This window comes from Pogona vitticeps, chromosome 2 (assembly GCF_051106095.1).
Source record: "Pogona vitticeps strain Pit_001003342236 chromosome 2, PviZW2.1, whole genome shotgun sequence".
Classification (NCBI taxonomy): domain Eukaryota; kingdom Metazoa; phylum Chordata; class Lepidosauria; order Squamata; family Agamidae; genus Pogona; species Pogona vitticeps.
This window is the reverse complement of record NC_135784.1, coordinates 290632355-290653178: the sequence shown is the minus strand read 5'-3', so window position 1 is coordinate 290653178 and position 20824 is coordinate 290632355. Positions and strand designations below refer to the sequence as shown.

The 20824-nt window shown below is 41.3% G+C and overlaps 1 protein-coding gene across 3 annotated transcripts in view; it reads left to right on the top strand.

Moving 5' to 3' along the window:
* The window catches only part of GHR (growth hormone receptor), a 184562-nt gene that overhangs the window by 151869 nt on the left and 11869 nt on the right, over positions 1 to 20824 (top strand). For all 3 annotated transcript variants that reach the window (XM_020783629.3, XM_020783630.3, XM_078384460.1), the window contains exons 3-7: positions 3453 to 3582; positions 5205 to 5371; positions 8812 to 8990; positions 11626 to 11788; positions 14054 to 14144. In XM_020783629.3, the coding sequence (XP_020639288.3) occupies positions 3453 to 3582; positions 5205 to 5371; positions 8812 to 8990; positions 11626 to 11788; positions 14054 to 14144 (730 nt within the window). The remainder of the gene's footprint in view (positions 1 to 3452; positions 3583 to 5204; positions 5372 to 8811; positions 8991 to 11625; positions 11789 to 14053; positions 14145 to 20824) is intronic.

The window sequence follows — 20824 nt, the reverse complement described above, 5'->3', positions numbered from 1 at the left end:
GATGTTATGCACAGTTCTGTTTTGTTCCTGTGCTGTTCAATGGGACATAACCTCCAGATACTCTTTTAGAAACAGGTGGACCAGTTTAGTAGAGGTTCCCAATGGCCTTGGGAATGGCCTCTGCAATAAAACCCCTGAAAATGTAATATCATCCTTATTGCAATATTCAGGCTTCTTGACTGTCATCTGGCTGTCTCTCAACCAATGTTATCCTCAATAATATAGGGGAAACAAATTGTTTAGTACATCAGGCAAAAACAAAAGAAAATTAAAAAATAAAGAAGATTAAAATGTTGTGGCACCTTACTTAAAGACAACTGCTATATTTTAATGTGAGATTTTGTGGACCACTTCCTCAGACATAAGAGATTCTTATTTCTAAGGAAGTGGACCCAGCTATGAAAGCTCACATTGAAATAAAGTGGTTAGTCTTTAAGGTGCCACAATATTTTTGTCTTCTTAATTCTGTTATTTTTCTTTTGTTTTTGGCTGATATGCTAGCACAGAGTAGCGCGGTTACCTCTTCTACCTGTTTGGTGCTAGACATACCCTGAATCACATTTCCCCTTTGTTCACAGCAATATAACATGTTGTAGGCTACATAGAAATTACACAGCGGGTAGTGTTTTGTATGATAAAAGTGAAGAAAGATACTCTGTTGTTATCAGCCTGCTAAATATTTCATGGATGATATTGGTTTTGTGCCATGCTGAGGGCTGAATGTTTGCAGAGTTTTATCACGGCACACTGATATATTGTGTACAATGTGTTATTTTTCTACTTCCACCAAAGCTGCAAGGGGTGGGGGGGAAGGCATAATGTAACACTTTTGAAATAAGTGTTTAGAGCTTTCACAACCTCGAATCCTGTAGTCATAAATAGCATGGGCAGAGTCAATGAGGGCTCTTGAACTGTGTGCACTGAAACCATTAAATATCCACAGGAATAGAATGAGAAAGGACAGCGCCAGTGCAGCAAAAATTGCTGTGGAATAAGAATACCTTTCACTTCAGCCTCTGGAGGGCAAAACAAATGTATCAAAGCTCAAAGTATGTTACAAGAGATTCTGCAACCCCTTCCAAATCAGGGACCTTCACCTGAATTTATCTCTTCTGTGGATCTTCTTCTTTTGTAATTGATTAACCAGCTTTCAGCTTCAAAAGCAATCATGGTAGGTTTTAGAAACAGTAAATATTCTGTCTAGTGACTATCAATGGACAAAATTAACCATTCCTCGAAGATAACTAAAATCATTAAGAATAGGAAATGCAGCTTGTTTATGACCTGGAAGTATTTTCTCAAAATAATAATCAGATGTCTCTAACACATTTCTGGCATCACTCCGCAAGACATAATTCCAAATAGTGTAGCCCTGGAATGAGTTGGAATTGTTAGCATGTATACATTACTGAAACAGCGACATCTACGTTGGCTTGGGCATGTTGTGAGAATGGCTGATGGTCGGATTCCAAAAGATCTCCTGTATGGGGAATTAGTGCAGGGAAAGCGCCCCAGAGGGAGACCACAGCTGTGATACAAGGAAATCTGCAAGCGGGATTTGAAGGCCTTAGGAATGGACATCAACAGATGGGAAACCCTGACATCTGAGCATTCAGCCTGGAGGCAGGTGGTGAATCACGGTCTCTACCTATTTAAAGAGACCCTTGTCCAGCAGGCCGAGGCAAAGAGGCAGTCCCGAAACCAGCAAAATAATGGGAGCTGGACAGGGGACAGATTGTATTTGTCTTCAGTGTGGAAGGGATTGTCACTCTCGAATTGGCCTTCTAAGCCACACTAGATGCTGTTCCAAGACCTCTATTCAGAGCACGTTACCATAGTCTCTTGAGACTGAAGGATGCCTACATGTAATCAGATGTCTATCACCTGAACAATCAAAATAAAACCAGATATTCCAAGAGACTCAAGAGAGTCATGTGCCTTTGCCTCCCTGGCTTCGTTCTGCCACATTCTTCCTCAAACTAAGCGTTATTAGATGTATTGTCTGATGGTGGGAATTGCAACTCTGTAACTGTAACACTTTTGTTACAGTTTTGTTACAGGGCACCAAGCTGAGGAGGTCTCATCTAGCAATGTGTGGCACAAGTGCTCTTTGTGGTGATGACTAGTATGTGGTGGGGTAGATTAGAAATTTGGCTGTCCATGCTGGCACATAGATATGGCATATAGATAAATCATTGAGGGCACAGTTTGGATCAAAAGAAAACCCGTGTCCACTTGTGATTCTACTTAGATTGAGCCATCCTTCCCCTTTAAGAGCTGCCCTGCACCTTTCTGACCTTTGCCTAGGGCTTGCATTCTTTTTGACATGCTCTGTTTAGCCAGGAAATTGCAACTAGAATTTTGTGCCTGCAGATTCCAAGCAAGAGTGGAGGGAGAAGAAAAGGGAAGCAGAGAGAGGAGAAGGGAGAAATGGAATGGCAGGGACAAAGGAAGAGAGGAGTAACATAAAAAGCACTTTTGCTTTCCCTGACCCTCCACAGACAATCTGGGAAAGTGCTTAACTGACATCTGATCTGGTGTCATTTGCTGTTCAGATGGGAGGAGCATGTCAGATGGCACATCACTCCTTCCCCAGAACCTCAACAGACCTTTTGAAGCCCAATCGCTGTAGGTCAAGGGTCCCCAACCCCCAGTCCATGGCCCAGTACCAGGCTGTGGTAGATGCCTCTTGGTAGAGACAGATCTCCTGCCCCCCTGCACACACTCCCCCCATGCACGCCCACCTCCATATACGGCCCGCCCGCCCGCTCGGGTGCCCTGTCCACCCATGCATACACGCACAGGTGCCCCGCCCATCCACACATGCACGCAAGCACACCCCACCCACATGCGCATGAGCACACCCACACATGCGCGAGTGTGCACCCCTGCCCAACCGCAAACACGCCCCACCCAACCACAAGCATGAAGGTGCCCCCCCTATGCACAGACCACGGCCCACCAACTGGCCCACAGTTTGGAAACGGTTGGGGACCACTGCTGTAAGTAACTAAAAGGAAGTGAAACGATCTCCCTCTTTGGGGAAGAGCACCAATATTTTGGTAATTGCAACGTTCTTAACCAGAATAATGTTGAATGGAATTGACAATAATGATTGAGCTGACAAGAATGGTCCTATTGGAAAAAGTAGTAAAACTATCCACTGAATACTCAGGAATAAGGGACAGGACAGTAGGTACAGCTTCCCGATCATGTGCAGAAACTGCACACAGCAAGATAACAACTTTAAGACTCAGAGCAGCCATATTTAAGATACAGGGCAAACTTATTTAAGATGGTATCTGTGTGTAGCACCACTATGTATAGGTGGCATGACACTAGTACAGATGCGGTGTCTAAACTGTTCTTTTATTCCATCCATTACTATATGGTGTCTGAAGATATACTCAGAATTCCTGTTTTCTTCCTTCCTTTTTCTTCTCTTCCTACAGCTCCACCAGGAAGACCACAGATCATTAAATGCAGATCACCAGAAATGGAAACATTTTCATGCTTTTGGAGTATCGGCGATCTTCCTCATTTCACTGCTCCAGAAGCAATACGACTGCTGTATTCAAAAAGGTACAGAGAAACCAATAAACACACTTCAATTTTTTTTTGTCTAAAACTAAATTTTAGTGGCAGAAATAGCAGAAATAAAATAACTAGAGGAAGGTTATAATTGTATGCCATGAAGTTGATTCTGACTGTTTCAAGGTAGAGAGTATTCAGGAGTGGTTTACGATTCCCTTCTTTTGAGGACACCCTGAAATTGCGCATCTTACCCAAGGCCATACAGGCTGGCTCTACTTGCAGGATGCACAGTGGGGAATCAAACTGCTAATCTCTGGCTCTGTAACCAGATAGCTAAATCACTGAGATAAAGACATGAAATGCAGAATGAAATACAGAAATCACAAGTAAAACATTCAATTCATTAATTGGCTTTAAGTTATGTTTGTGCATGTGCATGCGTGTGCATGTGCACAGCTCGTGAAACAAGAGGCGAGGGAGAAGGTGCTCTGCATGTGTGTGCATGCACACAATTGGGCTTTACTTCATGCATTGGTTCAAAGTGATCACATGCTTCAAACTAAAGTAAAAGGATTTCAAAAGGAGAAAGGTCTCTGTTGGGGAGGGAAAGTTACAAATTGGGCCTGTGGGATTCTGGGCTGATTTGCATTTCCCATTGCATCCTGTGATCTATGGGGAAAATACAAATCAGCTCACCCCAAACTCATAGTATTTCTCACATTTCTTCCCTATGTCATCAGGCTCTCTGTTGGAGAGGTTTAGATGGCTTACAACCTGCCTGAAATTCTGAGGTGAGGCATCCCAGTGTATTCCAGATCACAAGCCATCTCTGAAGCCAGCACTGGGCAAAACCTGTTTAGACAGCAGTCTGTCACGCATCTGTATTGTTTTAGCTGGTCTTCTGATACAACATCTGTATCTTATATTATAAAGCAGAGGCCAGATGTGTAACCCAAAAACCCCATGTCTTTCTGTGCCAGGAATCAGTTAACACATAAACAGCAGTTTTACAAAAAGAGAGAAAAGCCATGGATTTATTCCAACTATTTCTGTTCCCACACATTTCTAACTGACTCAATTCCTGCACCTTTAAGAGCATCCAGTCAGACAAAAATCTAATAAAGCATACTAAATTCCTTAATGTGATAGTAAAACGTTTGCAGCTCTCTTCTCAGTATAAAACTTGACAGACACAGGGTTTTTTTTCACAGACTGGAAAAAATTTGAATATAGGAAATGCCATGGTTTTGCATTCCCATCTGTTGCCCTTGTGGTGGTGGCCAGAATTATCTACACAGTTTAAAGTTCTTCTGTTGCATTCTGCAATGTCTCTAATTTTTAACTAATTTCTGCTTCTTTCTTTCTTTCTTTCTTTCTTTCTTTCTTTCTTTCTTTCTTTCTTTCTTTCTTTCTTTCTTTCTTTCTTTCTTTCTTTCTTTCTTTCTTTCTTTCTTCCCCCAAAACCGTTCAGTATTGGCCAGGAAAACAGATCAGCAAGAAATTGTTAGCAAAAAGGGTTTGTGCATTTAACAACGAAAGAAAATCACATATTGCTACTTGTGCTACTTGTCTAAACCCAACCAAACATTTTGTTCTTAACATTCAGAATTGCTGTCTTTCTCTCTCTATCTGTCTCTCATCTATTCATAATTATTTTGCAATCATTCTAGGCAGAGTGAATGGGAAGAGTGGAAAGAATGTCCTGATTATATAACTGCTGGTGAAAACAGCTGTTACTTCAACACAACCTACACCTCCGTTTGGGTTCCATACTGCATCAAGCTCATGGACAGAAACCAGACATATGATGAAACATGTTTCCGTGTGGAGGATATGGGTATAATTTTGATTCATTTATAGCACTTTTAACTCAGGGTATCTGAGGTCCTATTATATTTTGTGTTCGTCTGAGGATGAGAAATTATTACCGTATTTTTTGCTCCATAAGACACACCTGGCCATAAGACGCACCTAATTTTTAAATACCAAAAATTAAAATAAAATAAAAATAAATAAACAGAGCAAGTCCCACGCTGGGACTGCAAAAAATAATAATAATAATCACGAAAAAACAAAGCAACATAGAAACATACCCCCAGCCCAAACCTACCCTCCAAAACCCACCCAGAACATTTTTAAAAAAGTAAAAAGCAGCACCTAATTTTTAAATACCAAAAAATAAATTAAAAATAAGTAAACAGAGCAAGTCCCATGCTCGGACTGCAAAAAAAAAAAAAAAAAAAAAACCACCAAAAAACAAAGCAACATAGAAACATACCCCCCAGCCCAAATCTACCCTCCAAAACCCACCCAGAACATTTTTTTAAAAAGTAAAAAGCAGCACCTTACCAGTTCAAAGCCTCCTGGAGGTCCTCAAAAGCCAGCAATGGTGGCGGGGGGACCCCCACAGGGCCTTCTGAGGCCTCTGGAGGCCTCAGAAGCCAGCGATGGTGGCATGGAGGGACCCCCACGGGGCCTTCTGAAGCCTCCGGAGGCCTCAGAAGCCAGCGATGGTGGCGTGGGGGGACAGTATTCGCTCCATAAGACACACACACTTCCCCCCACTTTTTTGGTGAAAAAATGCGTCTTATTTTGCGAAAAATATGGTATGTATGAAAAGGACACTGCCTTCTCTCTTAAGATCATTTGAAGAATGAAAAAGGATAGCTGTGTTTCCACAAACACTGTTACCCCCTGACACCAGCACTCTAAATAATAGGTATTTTGTAATCCTCAAAACAAAACAAAAACTACACAAATTCATTAACTCCTGAATGATTTCTATCTTCTTTCCCAACTTTTACTATGGTGGGAAGGGGTTGGGAAGCAGGGGTGTAGCCACCTACATGGCTTCTCCGCTGCTCCTCACCCCCTTCCCACCAAGTGACTTCTGCTTCTCAAGTGTTGCTCTTCTTTTAACGGACCCATATTGCTTCAGAAATCATGACAGTGTTCATCCTTTTTTTAGTGAACCCAATGGAGTCACAACTCACACTTTGGTGAAAAAACAGCCTTGACTGTTTATGAACCAGTTAACAATAAGAGTTGCATTTTTTCCCCTGACCCTAGTAGGTAGCCCACTATATGAATTCACTCTATAGGATTGCATGTATGTGGGAATTTATTTTCCTTCTTTTTTGCGAACAAATACACAAACATTCCTCATGCAGTTTGGAAAGTTTTTTTTTTAATTACTGCCTCTGGAGTCCTCCAACCAGCATGTCCAAGAAAATACTTTTTCTCATTCACTTATAACATCTTTATAATTTATCATAAATAAAATAGATCTCTATTTTACATACATTTTCAGATTTCTAACTTTGATATCAAGCCTGCAGAAATTTTGCAGATCAGTGTAATAATATGACATCTTAGTAATAACTATGATTATTTCTACCCTAAACCTCAAATGGAAATGCCTTAACTAATTTTAGAGGTAAGGTGACAACTTAATGATAGAACATGTTTCAAATGCCAGCAATCCTAAATTTATCCACTGTACCTCTCCCCAGAAAAAAAATTCATTGCTGGGAGGATCCCTGTATGAAATGTAAAAACAGGAGTAGGCAATATGTGAAGATGCAGATCTTTGTTTATTTTATTCTGGCAAGAATCAAACATTTCAAAAGTTTTCTCCCCACTGGTTGAGATTATGGTTATCTTTGTACATTTTCACATTTTTGCAGTTTTTTGTGAAACATCCATTGGAATGTTCCTTGTGTAAAAGCCTTTGCATTTTATACTTGAAGATCAAATCCAAGATCCTAGATCAAATCAAACTCTGCACGAAAGGCATAGGGTAAAACGTGTTTGTGGAAAAATTACAGTTTTTGTGGCAGATGTTTCTGATGAAAAAAGAGATTTTACTCTTCATCATCGTTTAGTCATTTAGTCGTGTCTGACTCTTCGTGACTCCATGGACCAGAGCACGCCAGGCCCTCCTATCTTCCACTGCCTCCTGGAGTTGTGTCAAATTCATGTTGGTTGCTTTGTAGACACTGTCCAGCCATCTCATCCTCGGTCGTCCCCTTCTCCTCTTGCCGTCACACTTTCCCAACATCAAGGTTTTTTCCAAGGAGTCTTCTCTTCTCATGAGAATTTTACTCTTAAGTAGCAGCAAAAATAATCTTGCAGTGATTGTCTCTTTTTCACCAAGTGCCTTCATCAATTTGGACACCCTTTTTCAATGAGAACTTCATTGCATTTTTAGCAACATGGAGTGTCCAGCAACATGCAGCTTATTTTAAAGGGAAAAATGGAAAAAGTGCCTGCTGTTGTAGTAGCAGTGAATTTAGCATTAATAACAGAAGTTACAGGGGCACAATGGGTTCTGGGACCCATTGTGGCCTCCAATTCCAAGGATTTCACACCCCTTCTCAAGATATTGCTGGTGAGAGTAAACCAGCAAACTATTTTATTGGCCTCCTATAATGCCTGAACATATGTAGATCATGTTGGCTAGCGTTGTAATCGGACATGGTTGGATGGGGACAGCTGGAATAGGTCATCTAAGACAATCTACACTCTGGTATTTCTGACCACCATGAATCGAGCTAAAAATGTTGAGGCTGAGGCTGTCATGCTTGGAGAAGGCAGGATTCTCAGGAAAAGATAATCATAGTGCGAAACGTAGATGGCAGTAGGGAAAGAGGATGTCCAAATATGAGATGGTCTGACTCCCTAAAGAAAAGCCACAGGCCTGAGCTTGCAGAACCTGAGCAGGGATGTTGAGGAAAGAACATTTTGGAGATCACCCATTCGTAAGGTTGCCTATGAGTTGGAAGTGACTTGACAGCATATAACTACAACAGAATAAGTAATATTAAGCAAGATAATCTGAAGCAAGAGGGACCAATGCTTTGACTTAAAGTCAAAGTAAAGTACTGATAAAGTAAAGTACTCTTGATGCTTCAGATATGCATTAAAACTAGAGTATTGAAATGACAGGTTGGCTGGCTCCTATAAACAGATGTCTAACCATCCTCCTCCATGGTTCCCTGCTTGCGACGAAATGCTCCATGTGGCTAAATCTCTATTAACACAGGGCATGTTCATGCTAATTCTGAATGCATGCCCACAGAGGGACAGGACCAGCAGGCGCATCAACCTAGAGGGCAAATGATCAGTAATCATTGAAACAATTCAGTTCTCCATCTTACATTCCAGGAATTCATAAGGGTACTATATGAATTTGCTTTATGTTATTGCATGTGCATGAGAATAGAGTCTCCTTTTATGCAAACAAATGATTTTTTTATAATATGTTTTAATTCACAGTAATACCGGATCCTCCTGTTGGACTCAACTGGACTGTGCTAAACACTAGCCCAATAGGCATGTTTACAGATATTCAAGTCACCTGGAAGCCTCCACCCTCCGCAGATGTCCAGAATGGATGGATCACACTCCATTACCAGCTTCAGTACAAGGATGTCAATGAGACTAAATGGAAAGTGGTATGTACAGTATAGGAGGAGATCCTGCTCAGAGACCCTGAAGATTGTCCCATATCTTAATTGGAGGCAAGCATGGCACTAAGTGGAGCTCTGAGGCATTGCTGTGACAACATGTTCCTCCAAAACTGACGGTCATTCACTCTGTTATCATAGAACCATAGAAAAATAGATTTGGAAGGCTATTGAATCCAATCCCTTGCTCAATGCAGGAATCCAATTTAAAATATACCTGTCAGATGGCTGGTTGTCTAATTTTCTCTTGAATGCCTCCTACATTAGAGTGCTTACCACCGAAATAATTAGTTGCATTTTCATACTGCTCTAACAGTTAGGAAGTGTTTCTGCATGTTCAATTAAAACCTGGCTTTCTGTAACTTTAGCCCATTATTACATGTCCTGCACCCTGGGATGATTGAGAGCAGATCTTGCTTCTCCTCTGTATGACTACCTTTCAAGTATTTGAAAATATCTCCCCTTAATCTTCTTTTCTCATGGCTAAACATCCCAAGTCCCTCAATCTTTTCTCATAGGACTTGGTTTCAACTCCCTTGATCATCCTTGTTGCCCTCCTCTGAACTTGTTCCAATTTGTCAGCAACCTTCTTAAAGTGTGGTGTCCAGAACTGGACACAGTGCTCAAAATGAGGACTAACCAGTGCTGAATAGAGGGGAACTATTACTTCATAGTATTTAGAGACTACTGTTAATGCAAGCTAAAATAGCATTTGCCTTTTTTGCAGCCACATTGTACTTTTGGCTCATATTCTGTTTGTAATCTACAACAATTCATTGATTACAATTATTGGGCATCAGTTCATTGTTTTATCCCAGCACAGCAATAACAACTTTATCATTGGTTTCCATTTTAATTGTCTAGTGTTGTTGCAAATGCTTTCATAACTTCTTTCATTATAAATATGAGCATACCCTCTTTATACCAGTTTTCCTAGAGTGTTGATGGTTTGACTTAATTATAACAGCTTTAATTTTAATTGGACTTGTTATTTAAAATTAACACAAATTCAGCTGAGATATAATATTATTCCCCTTCAGCTGAGATATAATATTATTCCCCTTCCCCTTTAAAAACAAAATACTAAGTGAAGATTATGGCTCATTTTAGTACTCTTTTTAAACAAAATTGAAATGTATGTAGTTCAGTATTTACTAAATATAGACCATAATAACTATTACTGGCATATACAATTTCATGCTGAGAGTGCTTTGTACTTTTCATCATAAAGCAACATGCTTTCATGTTTGGAAGGAATATGTTTAAGCATCTTATGGAGAAGACTAGAAATATTCAGAGGACTTTAGCAAGTTTTAATAGAATTTAGGCTATGGTGATACCATCCATTCTGACCCTGTGCTAACCATGACTGAATGGACCATTTGCACCCTAAAGAAAAGCAAATTGGGGGATTGAGGGAAGAGGTCTTGCAAAATATGTGCTATTTCATTCCTTTATAACCAATCTTGTAAATGAGAGCAAATTATTTTGAGTGGTGAAATCCAATACAAAAAGTGAACGGGGATTAATCTGTTTCTCTCTTATCATTTAAATTGCTGCAGAGATGCAAGAGACAGAGAGAAAGAGAGAGAGCTACAAATCCATGAATTATTTTCCAACAGATTTCACAACTAACACAACATTGTTCCAAATGGTGTCTGTCACGAACTAGGATCTGTAACAAATAGTGGTGATGTGGAATCCATTTGCAGGATATCCAAACAATAAGAGTGTCAGATATCTCTGTAGTCTTGCCAGGAAATTATATTCCTTTCCATTTTGGAAATCAAACATCTCCAACCTGTCTTCCATCTTTAAGGAAGTTTTTCTTCTGGCACTTTGTGCTCCATATATAGTAAAAGTCTTCTGTTATGAAATTATAAGCATCACTTTGCTTGCATGGGATATTAATGCAGTGGTCCTCTAGTTACTACAGACTTTGGCATTTCCTTTCTTTTAGATTGGATTGCATATTGAATGTTTCCAGACTGTGAACCATTGTTTCATTCTCTATATTTGTTGGCATATGTTTGTTAGGATTTTGGTACATTTAGTCTCTGTAGCTTGAAACAATTTTATTGCAATCCCATATAGTGATTTTTTTTCTCCCCGTGGTTTCAAGAACAGCTCTAACTTTGCATTCTAAAATAGCAGGCTCTTCATCAAATGATTATTCTTTAAATGAATCTGTTATCCTTGCTTCTCTTTTGTATAGTTCTTTAGTATAGTTTCCATCTTCTCTTCATTCTACCCATATCTGATCAGATATTTCCCTGTTAATGTTTCAGCATCCTAAATCCAGGTTTAAATTTCCCTTTGATTTCTTGGATATTATGGAAGAGAGCTCTCATTTTTTTTTCCTTTTTCGTTGTTCTCTTCTATTTGTTTTCATTGATTATTATAATAATTTTTCCCATGTACAAGTTACTGAAAAGTGTCGTTTGGAATTTTGATTCTATTTCTGTCACCTTTTACTTTAGCTTTTCATCTTTCATTGGTAGTTTTAAAAGCTACTGCTCTAGTATCCTAAACAATCAAACCCTAACCCCATCATCCTTTCACTGATTGCATAAAGCTATAAATTTTAAGAAGAAGCAGCCAACGTTTCCATTTATCCTTACAGCTGGAGCCAAAGCGTGCCACAACAGTTCCAGTGTACGCTTTGAAGACATGCCGTGACTATGAGATACGCGTCCGAGCACAAGGAGTGCCTGAAATTTATGGGGAGTTCAGTGAAGTGCTTTATGTGTCTTTTGGTTCAGCGGGACTGGTGCCATGTGAGGAAGGTAAGTGAGAGAAGGAGGTCTTCTATGCAGCTGGCTTCTAAATGCTTTGCTGTATTAAGAGCCTGCTTCCTAAGCCAGAAGCTGGCTGAATAGCTCAGCAGTTTAGGTATCTGACTGCAGAGCTGGAGGTTGGGAGTTTGATTCCCCACTAGACATGGGCATTCCATATTCATATCCAGGGGATACAAATAGAGCATGCAGCACTACAGGTGGTCCTTTCCTGCCCCCCCCCCCAGTACTAGCCTGGTCCACTCACTGGGCTCTGCTAAGTATGCACATCTGTCAGCATAGTCATTGCGCCAATCACAGAATCAGTCCTGCCGGCACTTTCCTACTTCTCTCCACAGCCAACCACTCCAGGGAGGAGGCAGGAAGATGAGTCTCCCTGTTCAGCTGCTTGGTAGTCGGCTGTGGGGAGAGGCAGGGAAGCACCGACAGAACTACTTCCGCAATCAATGCAACAAGGATGCTGATGGACGCATGCACCGCATAGATAGGTGGGGTACAAATCAAATAGGTAGGTAGGTAGGTAGGTAGGTAGGTAGGTAGGTAGGTAGGTAGGTAGGTAGGTAGGTAGGTAGGTAGGTAGGTAGGTAGGTAGGTAGGTAGGTAGGTAGGTAGGTAGGTAGGTAGGTAGAGCCCAGTGAGTGGACCAGGCTAGTCCTGGAGGGCAGGAATGGACCACTGTGACACTTCGTATTCATATCCCTTGGAAGTGCCCATGTCTATTCCCCATTGTTCCTTCTGCAAGTAGAGCCAGCTAGTGTGTCCCTGGGCAGAATTCATTAATGTTGTGTTTGTCCGCATGGCTTGTTTAATCTTTACTTGCACAGGACATGTGGAACAAAAAAGAAACTGGAATCATGCCATGAAACCTAGTATGCTACAAGAAATATGGTCTCAAAATGTGGGGCAGTGGAGCGGGGATAGCTTTCATTCAGTAAAACAAATAAGAGCATTATTTTGGGATCTTTTCTCATGCATTGAATCGGCAACACCAATAAGCAGTTGGCTAGATAGCTTAGTGGTTTAGATATCTGGCTGTGGAGCCAAAGATTGTGAGTTTGATTCCCCAGTGTGCCTCCTGTAAGTCGCCTTGAACAAGCTGCACAGCCCCAGGGCTCCCCCAGAAGAAGGGAATGGTGAAGGGAAGGGAATAGGTACTCATTACCTAGAAAACTCTGAAAAGGACTGTCATAAGTCAGAATTGACTTGATGGCACATGATATTATTTTTGTAGAAACATCTCAGTTAATCTCTTTCCAGGTTTCATTAAGCAGCAGATGATCTACTGACAAGTGACATTTGAAGTAGTCTGTACTAAATCATCTCAACAATTACCACATTTTTCTATCTATGAGACGCTCCCATGTATAACACACACACACTTTTCTAACCCAACATTTCTTTCTTCCGAAGAGGGGAAAGCACTTTCCTCGCAAGAAAGTGGAGGGGGAAAGCAGGAATCAAAGCGCTTTGATGATTCCTTCTTTCCCCCTCCACTTTCTCCACTTACTTCTATGTATAAGATGACCCTCAATTTTTAATTAAACATTTTAGACAAAAGTATAATCTTATACATGGAAAAATGCAGTAGGTGCAGTCCTATTTTTACCCTTGCGATCCCCATCTACAGTGGAACTAATAGAGCTTAGTGAATAGAAGGGGACAGGACTTCAAATTCCTACTAGGCCTCCCATGAGAGCGATTGGCCAAGATCAACCGTAGTATATGTGATCTTGACAGAATTTTGAGATGTTTAAATGAGTGGGAGGTGACTTTGGCAAGATTTAGGGCCAGACTGTTGACCTCAGCAAAAAAAAAAAAAAAAAAAGGCTGGAAAAGCATCACAGTAAAGACCCCCAAGGTGGTTTAGTGGATAGAGTGATAGACTAGGATTCTCGAAAACAGGGTTTGAATTTCTGCTCAGCCACAGAAACTGACTGGGTGAGTGGAACTGGAAAAAACATTCATGAAATATCTCACTTATCTTGAAAGCCCTATTAGGGTCAATAAGTTGGTTCTGACTAGACAGTAAAGAACACACACACACACACAAGAACCTCCATGAAGGCCTTTCTGCCAAGTAAAAATTGTGTATGCTAATCGGCTTAGAAAGTTCTTGCCTTGAGATCTGCTTACAAGAACACTAAAAAAAGTTTACAGTTGAATATATTAGCATACAGGGGCAAGACGTTTCAGCAAGGAATGAGAAAGCAACTAGTACATGGCACATCTATCTCTGCACTTACTATGTTGTTTCAGAGTTCCAAATCCCTTGGCCTTTGGTGATGGCCTTCGGAATACTTGGCTTGATGGTGATGTTATCCCTGGTCCTCTTCTCCAAACAACAGAAGTAAGTCTTGCCGCATGCGCTTCATTGCACATGATAACGTACTCCTCTTTCTGTTGCCTTTCAGTAAAACCTGATGTACTATGTTATGGAAAAGATTAGTGGGATCAACAGACTCGGATGGGACAGATGGTAATTCAGCCAGGTCAAATACGTAGATTCTTCTTTCTTTTTTTCCTACCAGACAGTTCTTTGGAAGTGACAGGGGCTGGTTTTTCTCTGGGATAAGCAGGTTATCCGTCTGAATGCTAGGCCCCAAGCATCTCATATTAGACCCCAGTGGTTGCCTGGAGGAAAGGCTTATTCTGAACATACAGATGCCTCTCCATGCATGTATGTGCATGCACAAACACACAGAGTGAAATCTTCTGAGTGTGGAGCTTTCTACACATGAGGGAGGGAACTGCAGGCTTGAAAACACCCTAATATTTCCTGAAGTATGAAAAACACTTTAAGGAGCAGTGAAGAGTAAGCCTGCTTAGTAGACATGGAATGCTGAAATCCAGAAGAAAGGAGAATATCCTGAAATAGGGCATCACAGACTAGCTAGAAACGTAAACCGGAGTTTGGGGTACTGGAACCTTTATTATTATTATTATTATTATTATTATTATTATTATTATTATTATTATTATTATTATTATTATTATTATTATTATTATTATTATTATTATTATTATTATTATTATTATTATTATTATTATTATTATTATATCCCACCCATCTAGACCGAAGTCTACACTGGGCAGCTAACAGCATTCCAGAATAATAAAATAAAATAAAACGACAACATTAATACAATTGAAGATAGCAAATAAATTAGGTATTGACAGGAGGGAAGGCCTGCCTAAAGAGCCAGGTCTTGAGTTGACTCAACACCCAGCAAGGATATCAGACATATTTCTGGGGGGAGATTGTTCCAGAGGCAAGGGGCCACTGCCAAGAAGGCCCACTTTCTTGTTCTTTCTCTTCGGGTCTCCCTCGGCGTTAGGCCCCTCAGCCACCCATCTTGACTAAAGTGAGTGATTCGGGTAGATCTAGGTGGGAGGAGGCGCTCTGCCAGATATTGAGGTCCTAAACTATTTAGGGCTTTATATGTCATCATTAGTACTTTGAAATCCATGCAGAAACGAACGGGCAGCCAATGCAGGGCAGTCAGAGTAGGGGAGATATGTTGATGTTTTCTCACCCCAGTAAGAAGCCGCGTTCTGCACCATTTGAAGTTTCCACATCAGTCTCAAAGGTAGCCCCATGTAGAGCTCTTGCTACTACTTGTTAGATAGTTAACTCAAAAACAAAAAAAAATACAGTTCTGCTATAATCCCATGGATGTTTACCCAGGGATTATCTCTGTCAAAATCAGTGAGGCGTAATATAACAAAGAATTGGAATGGGAGTGTTAATGTGACATATATACAGTAATATGTTTCCCTGAAAATAAGACAGGGTTTTATATTAATTTTTGCTCCAAAAACATATTAGGGCTTATTTTCAGGGGATGTTTTTATTTTACAGTCATGTCATCTTTTTCTGGTTGCTGCACAATGGTGGAGGGAAGGGTTTCACTTAACTGGGGCTTATTTTTGGGGTAGGACTTGTATTACAAGCATCCTGAAAAATCATACTAGGGCTTATTTTCAGTTTAGGTCTGATTTTCAGGGAAACAGGGTAGTAATCAATATTTTAAGAATATAACATGTGAAACATAACCACCCAAGTCACAACATTTGCTTTTGCACTGCAATTCTTTAGTGTAACATAGAGAGGACAAACTAAATTTCTCTGTTGATAGGAAGATGAAACATTTCTCTGGTTTTTAAAGAGGCCAACTGTCATGTTAGCTGGGATTAATTGGGGTTAAAGAGGAACATGTCTTGAGGTGCATAACACAGGGAAGAATGTCGGAGAATTCTGATGAAACACCAGTGATCACCAGAGGGTGAAGTAACAAGTAACATAACTAATTAATTGGAATAATATAACAAAGTCAACTATGCAGATATTTTGGAAGTAGCAAACAATTAGTAGTTACAAAGTTACTTCTCATTATAATGGGTATGAGCTAAGTAACAAGTAACACCTGGCTACTTTCAAACATTTATTTATTTATTTATTTATTTGATTTTTACCCCGCCCCTCTAGACCATGTCTACTCGGGGCGGCTTACAAAATAAAACAAAACAGTATAAAAATATATAAAATCATAAAAATTACAACTACAGTTTCAATTTAAAACAATTAATTTAAAGAGAGGATTACCAAGATGGAATAGCAAAGAAAAAGAAAAAGAGAAAGACTTAATTGACTGGAGGGAAGGCCTGCTTGAATAACCAAGTTTTTAACTGGCTTTTAAAAACACCCAGCGAGGGTGCCAGCTGAATTTCTGTTGGAAGGGCGTTCCACAGCCGAGGAGCCACCGCCGAGAAGGCCCGGTTTCTTGTTTTTTCCTCCCGGGCCTCTCTCGGCGTCAGACCCCTCAGCCGCCCCTGCTGGCTATGTCGGGTGATTCGGGTAGATCTGGGTGGGAGAAGACGGTCTGCCAAATATTGAGGTCCCAAACCGTTTAGGGCTTTATAAGTGATCATTAGCACTTTGAAGTCAACGCGGAAACGGATCGGTAACCAGTGCAAAGCAGCCAGGGTGGGGGAGATATGCTGGTGTTTTCTCACCCCACTAAGGAGCCTGGCTGCTGCATTCTGGACCATCTGAAGTTTCCGCGTCAGCCTCAAAGGCAGCCCCACGTAGAGTGCATTACAATGGTCTAATCTCGAGATTATGAGCGCATGGACTAGAGTAGTGAGGGCCCCCCGATCAAAATATGGTCGCAGCTGGGCAATCCGCCATAGATGAAAATAGGCGGAGCGGACCACGGACGCCACCTGGGTTTCCATGGTAAGCGCCGGGTCCAGATGTATTCCCAAGCTGCGGACCTCACTCTTTGCGGCAAGGGTCGTCCCTCCAAAAGTGAGGGAGTCACCTATGTTGCTGACGGAAGGGCCGCCCACCCTCAAGACCTCCGTCTTGTCCGGGTTCAGCCTCAATCCATTTGACTGCATCCATTCCAGTACAGTGTCCAGGCAGCGCTGCAGGGACCGGACGGCATCCACTGAAGTTGGTGTAAAGGAGATGTAGAGCTGTGTGTCATCAGCGTACTGATGACACGATGCCCCACACCCCCTGATGACCCCGCCCAGCGGCCTCATATAGATATTAAACAGCATTGGGGAGATGATCGACCCCTGTGGAACCCCACAATTGAGATTCCACGGGGCCGAGACTCTCTCCCCAAGCTGTGCTCTCTGGGGGCGGTCCTCCAGGAAGGAGCGGAGCCAGGCGAGTGCCAGGCCACCGACTCCCAACTCAGAGAGCCTCCCCAGGAGGATACCGTGGTCGACGGTATCAAAGGCAGCTGAGATGTCGAGGAGGACCAACAAGGACATGTTGCCCCCATCGGCCTCCCTCAACAGGTCATCCAACAGTGCGACCAGTGCCGTCTCTGTACCATAGCGCGGCCTGAAGCCCGACTGAAATGGGTCCAGAGCATTGGTTTCATCCAAGAGCGCCTGGAGCTGATCTGCCACCACCCTCTCAACCACTTTGCTGAGGAAGGAAACATTGGCGACGGGCCTATAATTGCCAATTTTGTCCGCCGCCAAATTTGGTTTCTTCATTACTTTTAAAGGGGCATTGGCAGTTTCAGTACTGTTATGACAGAGGATTCCAGGTTTTGTGTCATTCTCTCATAAGTCCTAAGAGGCAAGGAAAGTATTATTTGGTTGCTTGCTTTCCCCCCCCCCCCCTCATTTTTCCCTTTTCTTTTTGTATCTCTGTAAATATTTCCAAGTTGCAATATCAGTATCAGCCACTAGAGGGAACTGGAGAGTACTGGCTTTGATAATCACCTTGCGCTAGAGATGGGCATGAACCAAATGACGACTCTGAAAAAAAAAACACAAACTGAAATGGTTCGTTATATGGATCCCATTTTGCGAAAGCAAAACAAAGTGCTGAACTTTTTTCATCCGGCACTTCATTTGCTTCAGCTCACCCCTCCCTCTGTCCCTGTTGAATCTCTACCTGCTCCTGTTGCCTGCTCTTCTTTCTAGGCCGCCACTGCTGTCTCTGTGCATGTGCAGGGACAGCAGGCCCAGCTCCCAGAAATGACACTGGGCCAGTGTCTTTGAAGAGAGAAATAGTAGACGAGGAAGAAGAAAAGGATTCAGGAGCATGTAGGGCGTTGATGAGGGAGGAGACATTAGGTTCCCCTCCCCCCCAAGCACAAAGCTAATAAATGAGTCACAAACCAGTTAATTTTTTCTGGGGTTCAGGGATGGTTCATGGGTAGCCACAAACCATAAACCAACCCGATTCATCATTTTTCTGGTTCATGACCATCTTTACCTGGCACTAATAGAAAGTTCCCATGACCAGATTATTCAGGTAACATAATAAACTATTTTACCTGCAATTTAATCTGCCATCTCATGCTCCCACATGAACTCTGAGTCTAACCTCACAAAAGCAGACTGCTACCATAGTAATTTTACCATTCAGACTAGTCAGCGGTTTGCTGTCAGATTAGATTGTTTGACTTCGATCAGAAAACGCTGATTTGCAGGAAGCAAACCGTTCACAGAATCTGTTGCTATGTTTGCCCAATTGATGCTGCGTGCATTTTTAAAAACGTGAAGGTGAAATTCAATCATGGCATTCTGTGTCACTGAAAAGAGAGATTTATAACAATTTATAAACAGGAGTGATCAGATACGAGGTGGGCAGTTCCTGTCCCTCAGATGTTGAACTATAACTCTCATCAACCTTACACAGCACAGCTAGCAATGGATGAATGTTCATGCAATGAAATGTGGATAACCAGATGTTGTTCACCCTTGGATTAGGAGAGAAGAGGAAGTAGAAGAAAAGATCCCTAGATTCTCATATGACTTGATCAGTTTTGAAGACATCCCCTTTCACATCTGTAAAAAAAAAAATGAAATGAAGGCTATTATTTCTGGATTTGCCTTAATACATAAGTGACATCAGCCATTATGTAGTACATGCAGGCAGGGGAAGTGGAATAATCGGGCTTATGATCCTGTTATCAGGATACAGCGGTGCCACTACAAGGTAAAATATGCCTCAGGGCTAAACTACAGAAGTAAACTGTGTCTATGCATTCCAAATACAGGCTTTTAAAAATGTGAGTAACATAAACTGAGAGGTACAGATAATTAGGACTGCAGCAACTGGGAGGGGGATTAAGCCTTACATCCCCTCTGAAAGTCTGAAGCTAATCCCTGCTGTGTAGCTGGTATTTGTCTTTGAAGAAAATCTTTCTGTAGTTCTGATGCGAGAACTCTCAAAAAATGAATTCCAGTGGAGAGATGTTAACTGCAAATCACAGCATGAAGAGTAGAGTTAAATCCTTACTCCATGGGCACTGCAGCAACTATTTTGATCAGACTTTGCCAGATGCTATAGACACTATTTCCATTTTAGAGGATGTATTTGATATAATGACATGTATAGTTTTCCCCTCACTGTGCAAGCACAGTAGGAAAGACTGTCTAAGCCTGCAAGTTCTCTCTTTTTTTGCTAGTGGCTTTAACCAGTGTAGGCATTTTAATCGGCTATTTCAATTAAGTTAGCTATCTGGTTTCCCTTAATATTTACAGTATTTGTATGTATCAATAATTGAACAGAAGTTCCTTTTCCATAATCGGGGTCCGAGGAATGTCATTCTCCTTTTTTTCATGAATTTAATTGCCAAAAGTAGTATCAGAGGTCAAAAGAAAAGCTCACATTTCTTCTTATTGTTGTCGCCTTTTCCATTCATGTCCATAATACACCAGAACCACAGCAGCTTCCAAATATAAATGATGTGTCCCCAATGACACCACTACTAATAGGGATGTGGTAGAAGTACAGTGGTGCCTCGCTAGATGATGATAATCCATTCCACTGAAATTGCTGTTTAGCGAAATCATCATCTAGCGAAAAGTATTTCCCCATTGGAATGCATTGAAACCTGTTTAATGCATTCCAATGGGGAAGAATCGTCATTGTCTAGCAAAGATCGGCCATAGGAAAGCCGCTTTGCGAACTGCCGATCAGCAGTTTAAATAGCTGTCTTGCAAAGCTTGGGTCCTGAAAACACCCTTTTTGCGAGCATGGAGGGAGCTGTCAAAATTGTTGTCTAGCGAAAATTGGTTTGCGCAGCAGGGACCAAATATTGTCCAGCGAAATTCCCCCATAGGAATCTCTGTTTTGTGAATCGCTATAGCGATGGCAAAAAGCTAATGTCTAGCGAAAAGACTGTCATACGGGGTAACTGTCTAGCGAGGCACCACTGTATTGTAAAGTTGGATTGCATTTTGACATTGGAAATTTAGAAGTAACACATTACAGGTGGTGGTGACATTAAGAGCAATGTGTTGTTCCTTGGAGTAAGGAAAACTCATTTACTATCCTTTGTTAGTAATTGTTGAAATCATTACTTTTAACAAGGAGCAATTTAAGTGTTACTCTTTCGCACTGCTTTAGGAGACACTGGAAGAGTTTGCTATTTTCCTTTTTAAATGGAGAGGGGTGTTTTTTTTAATGGACTTGAAACTTTAATAGAAAAGTAATGAGTACGAAAACAAGTAACCCAGGTGTATGAGGAATCCTGAAAAACAAATCAT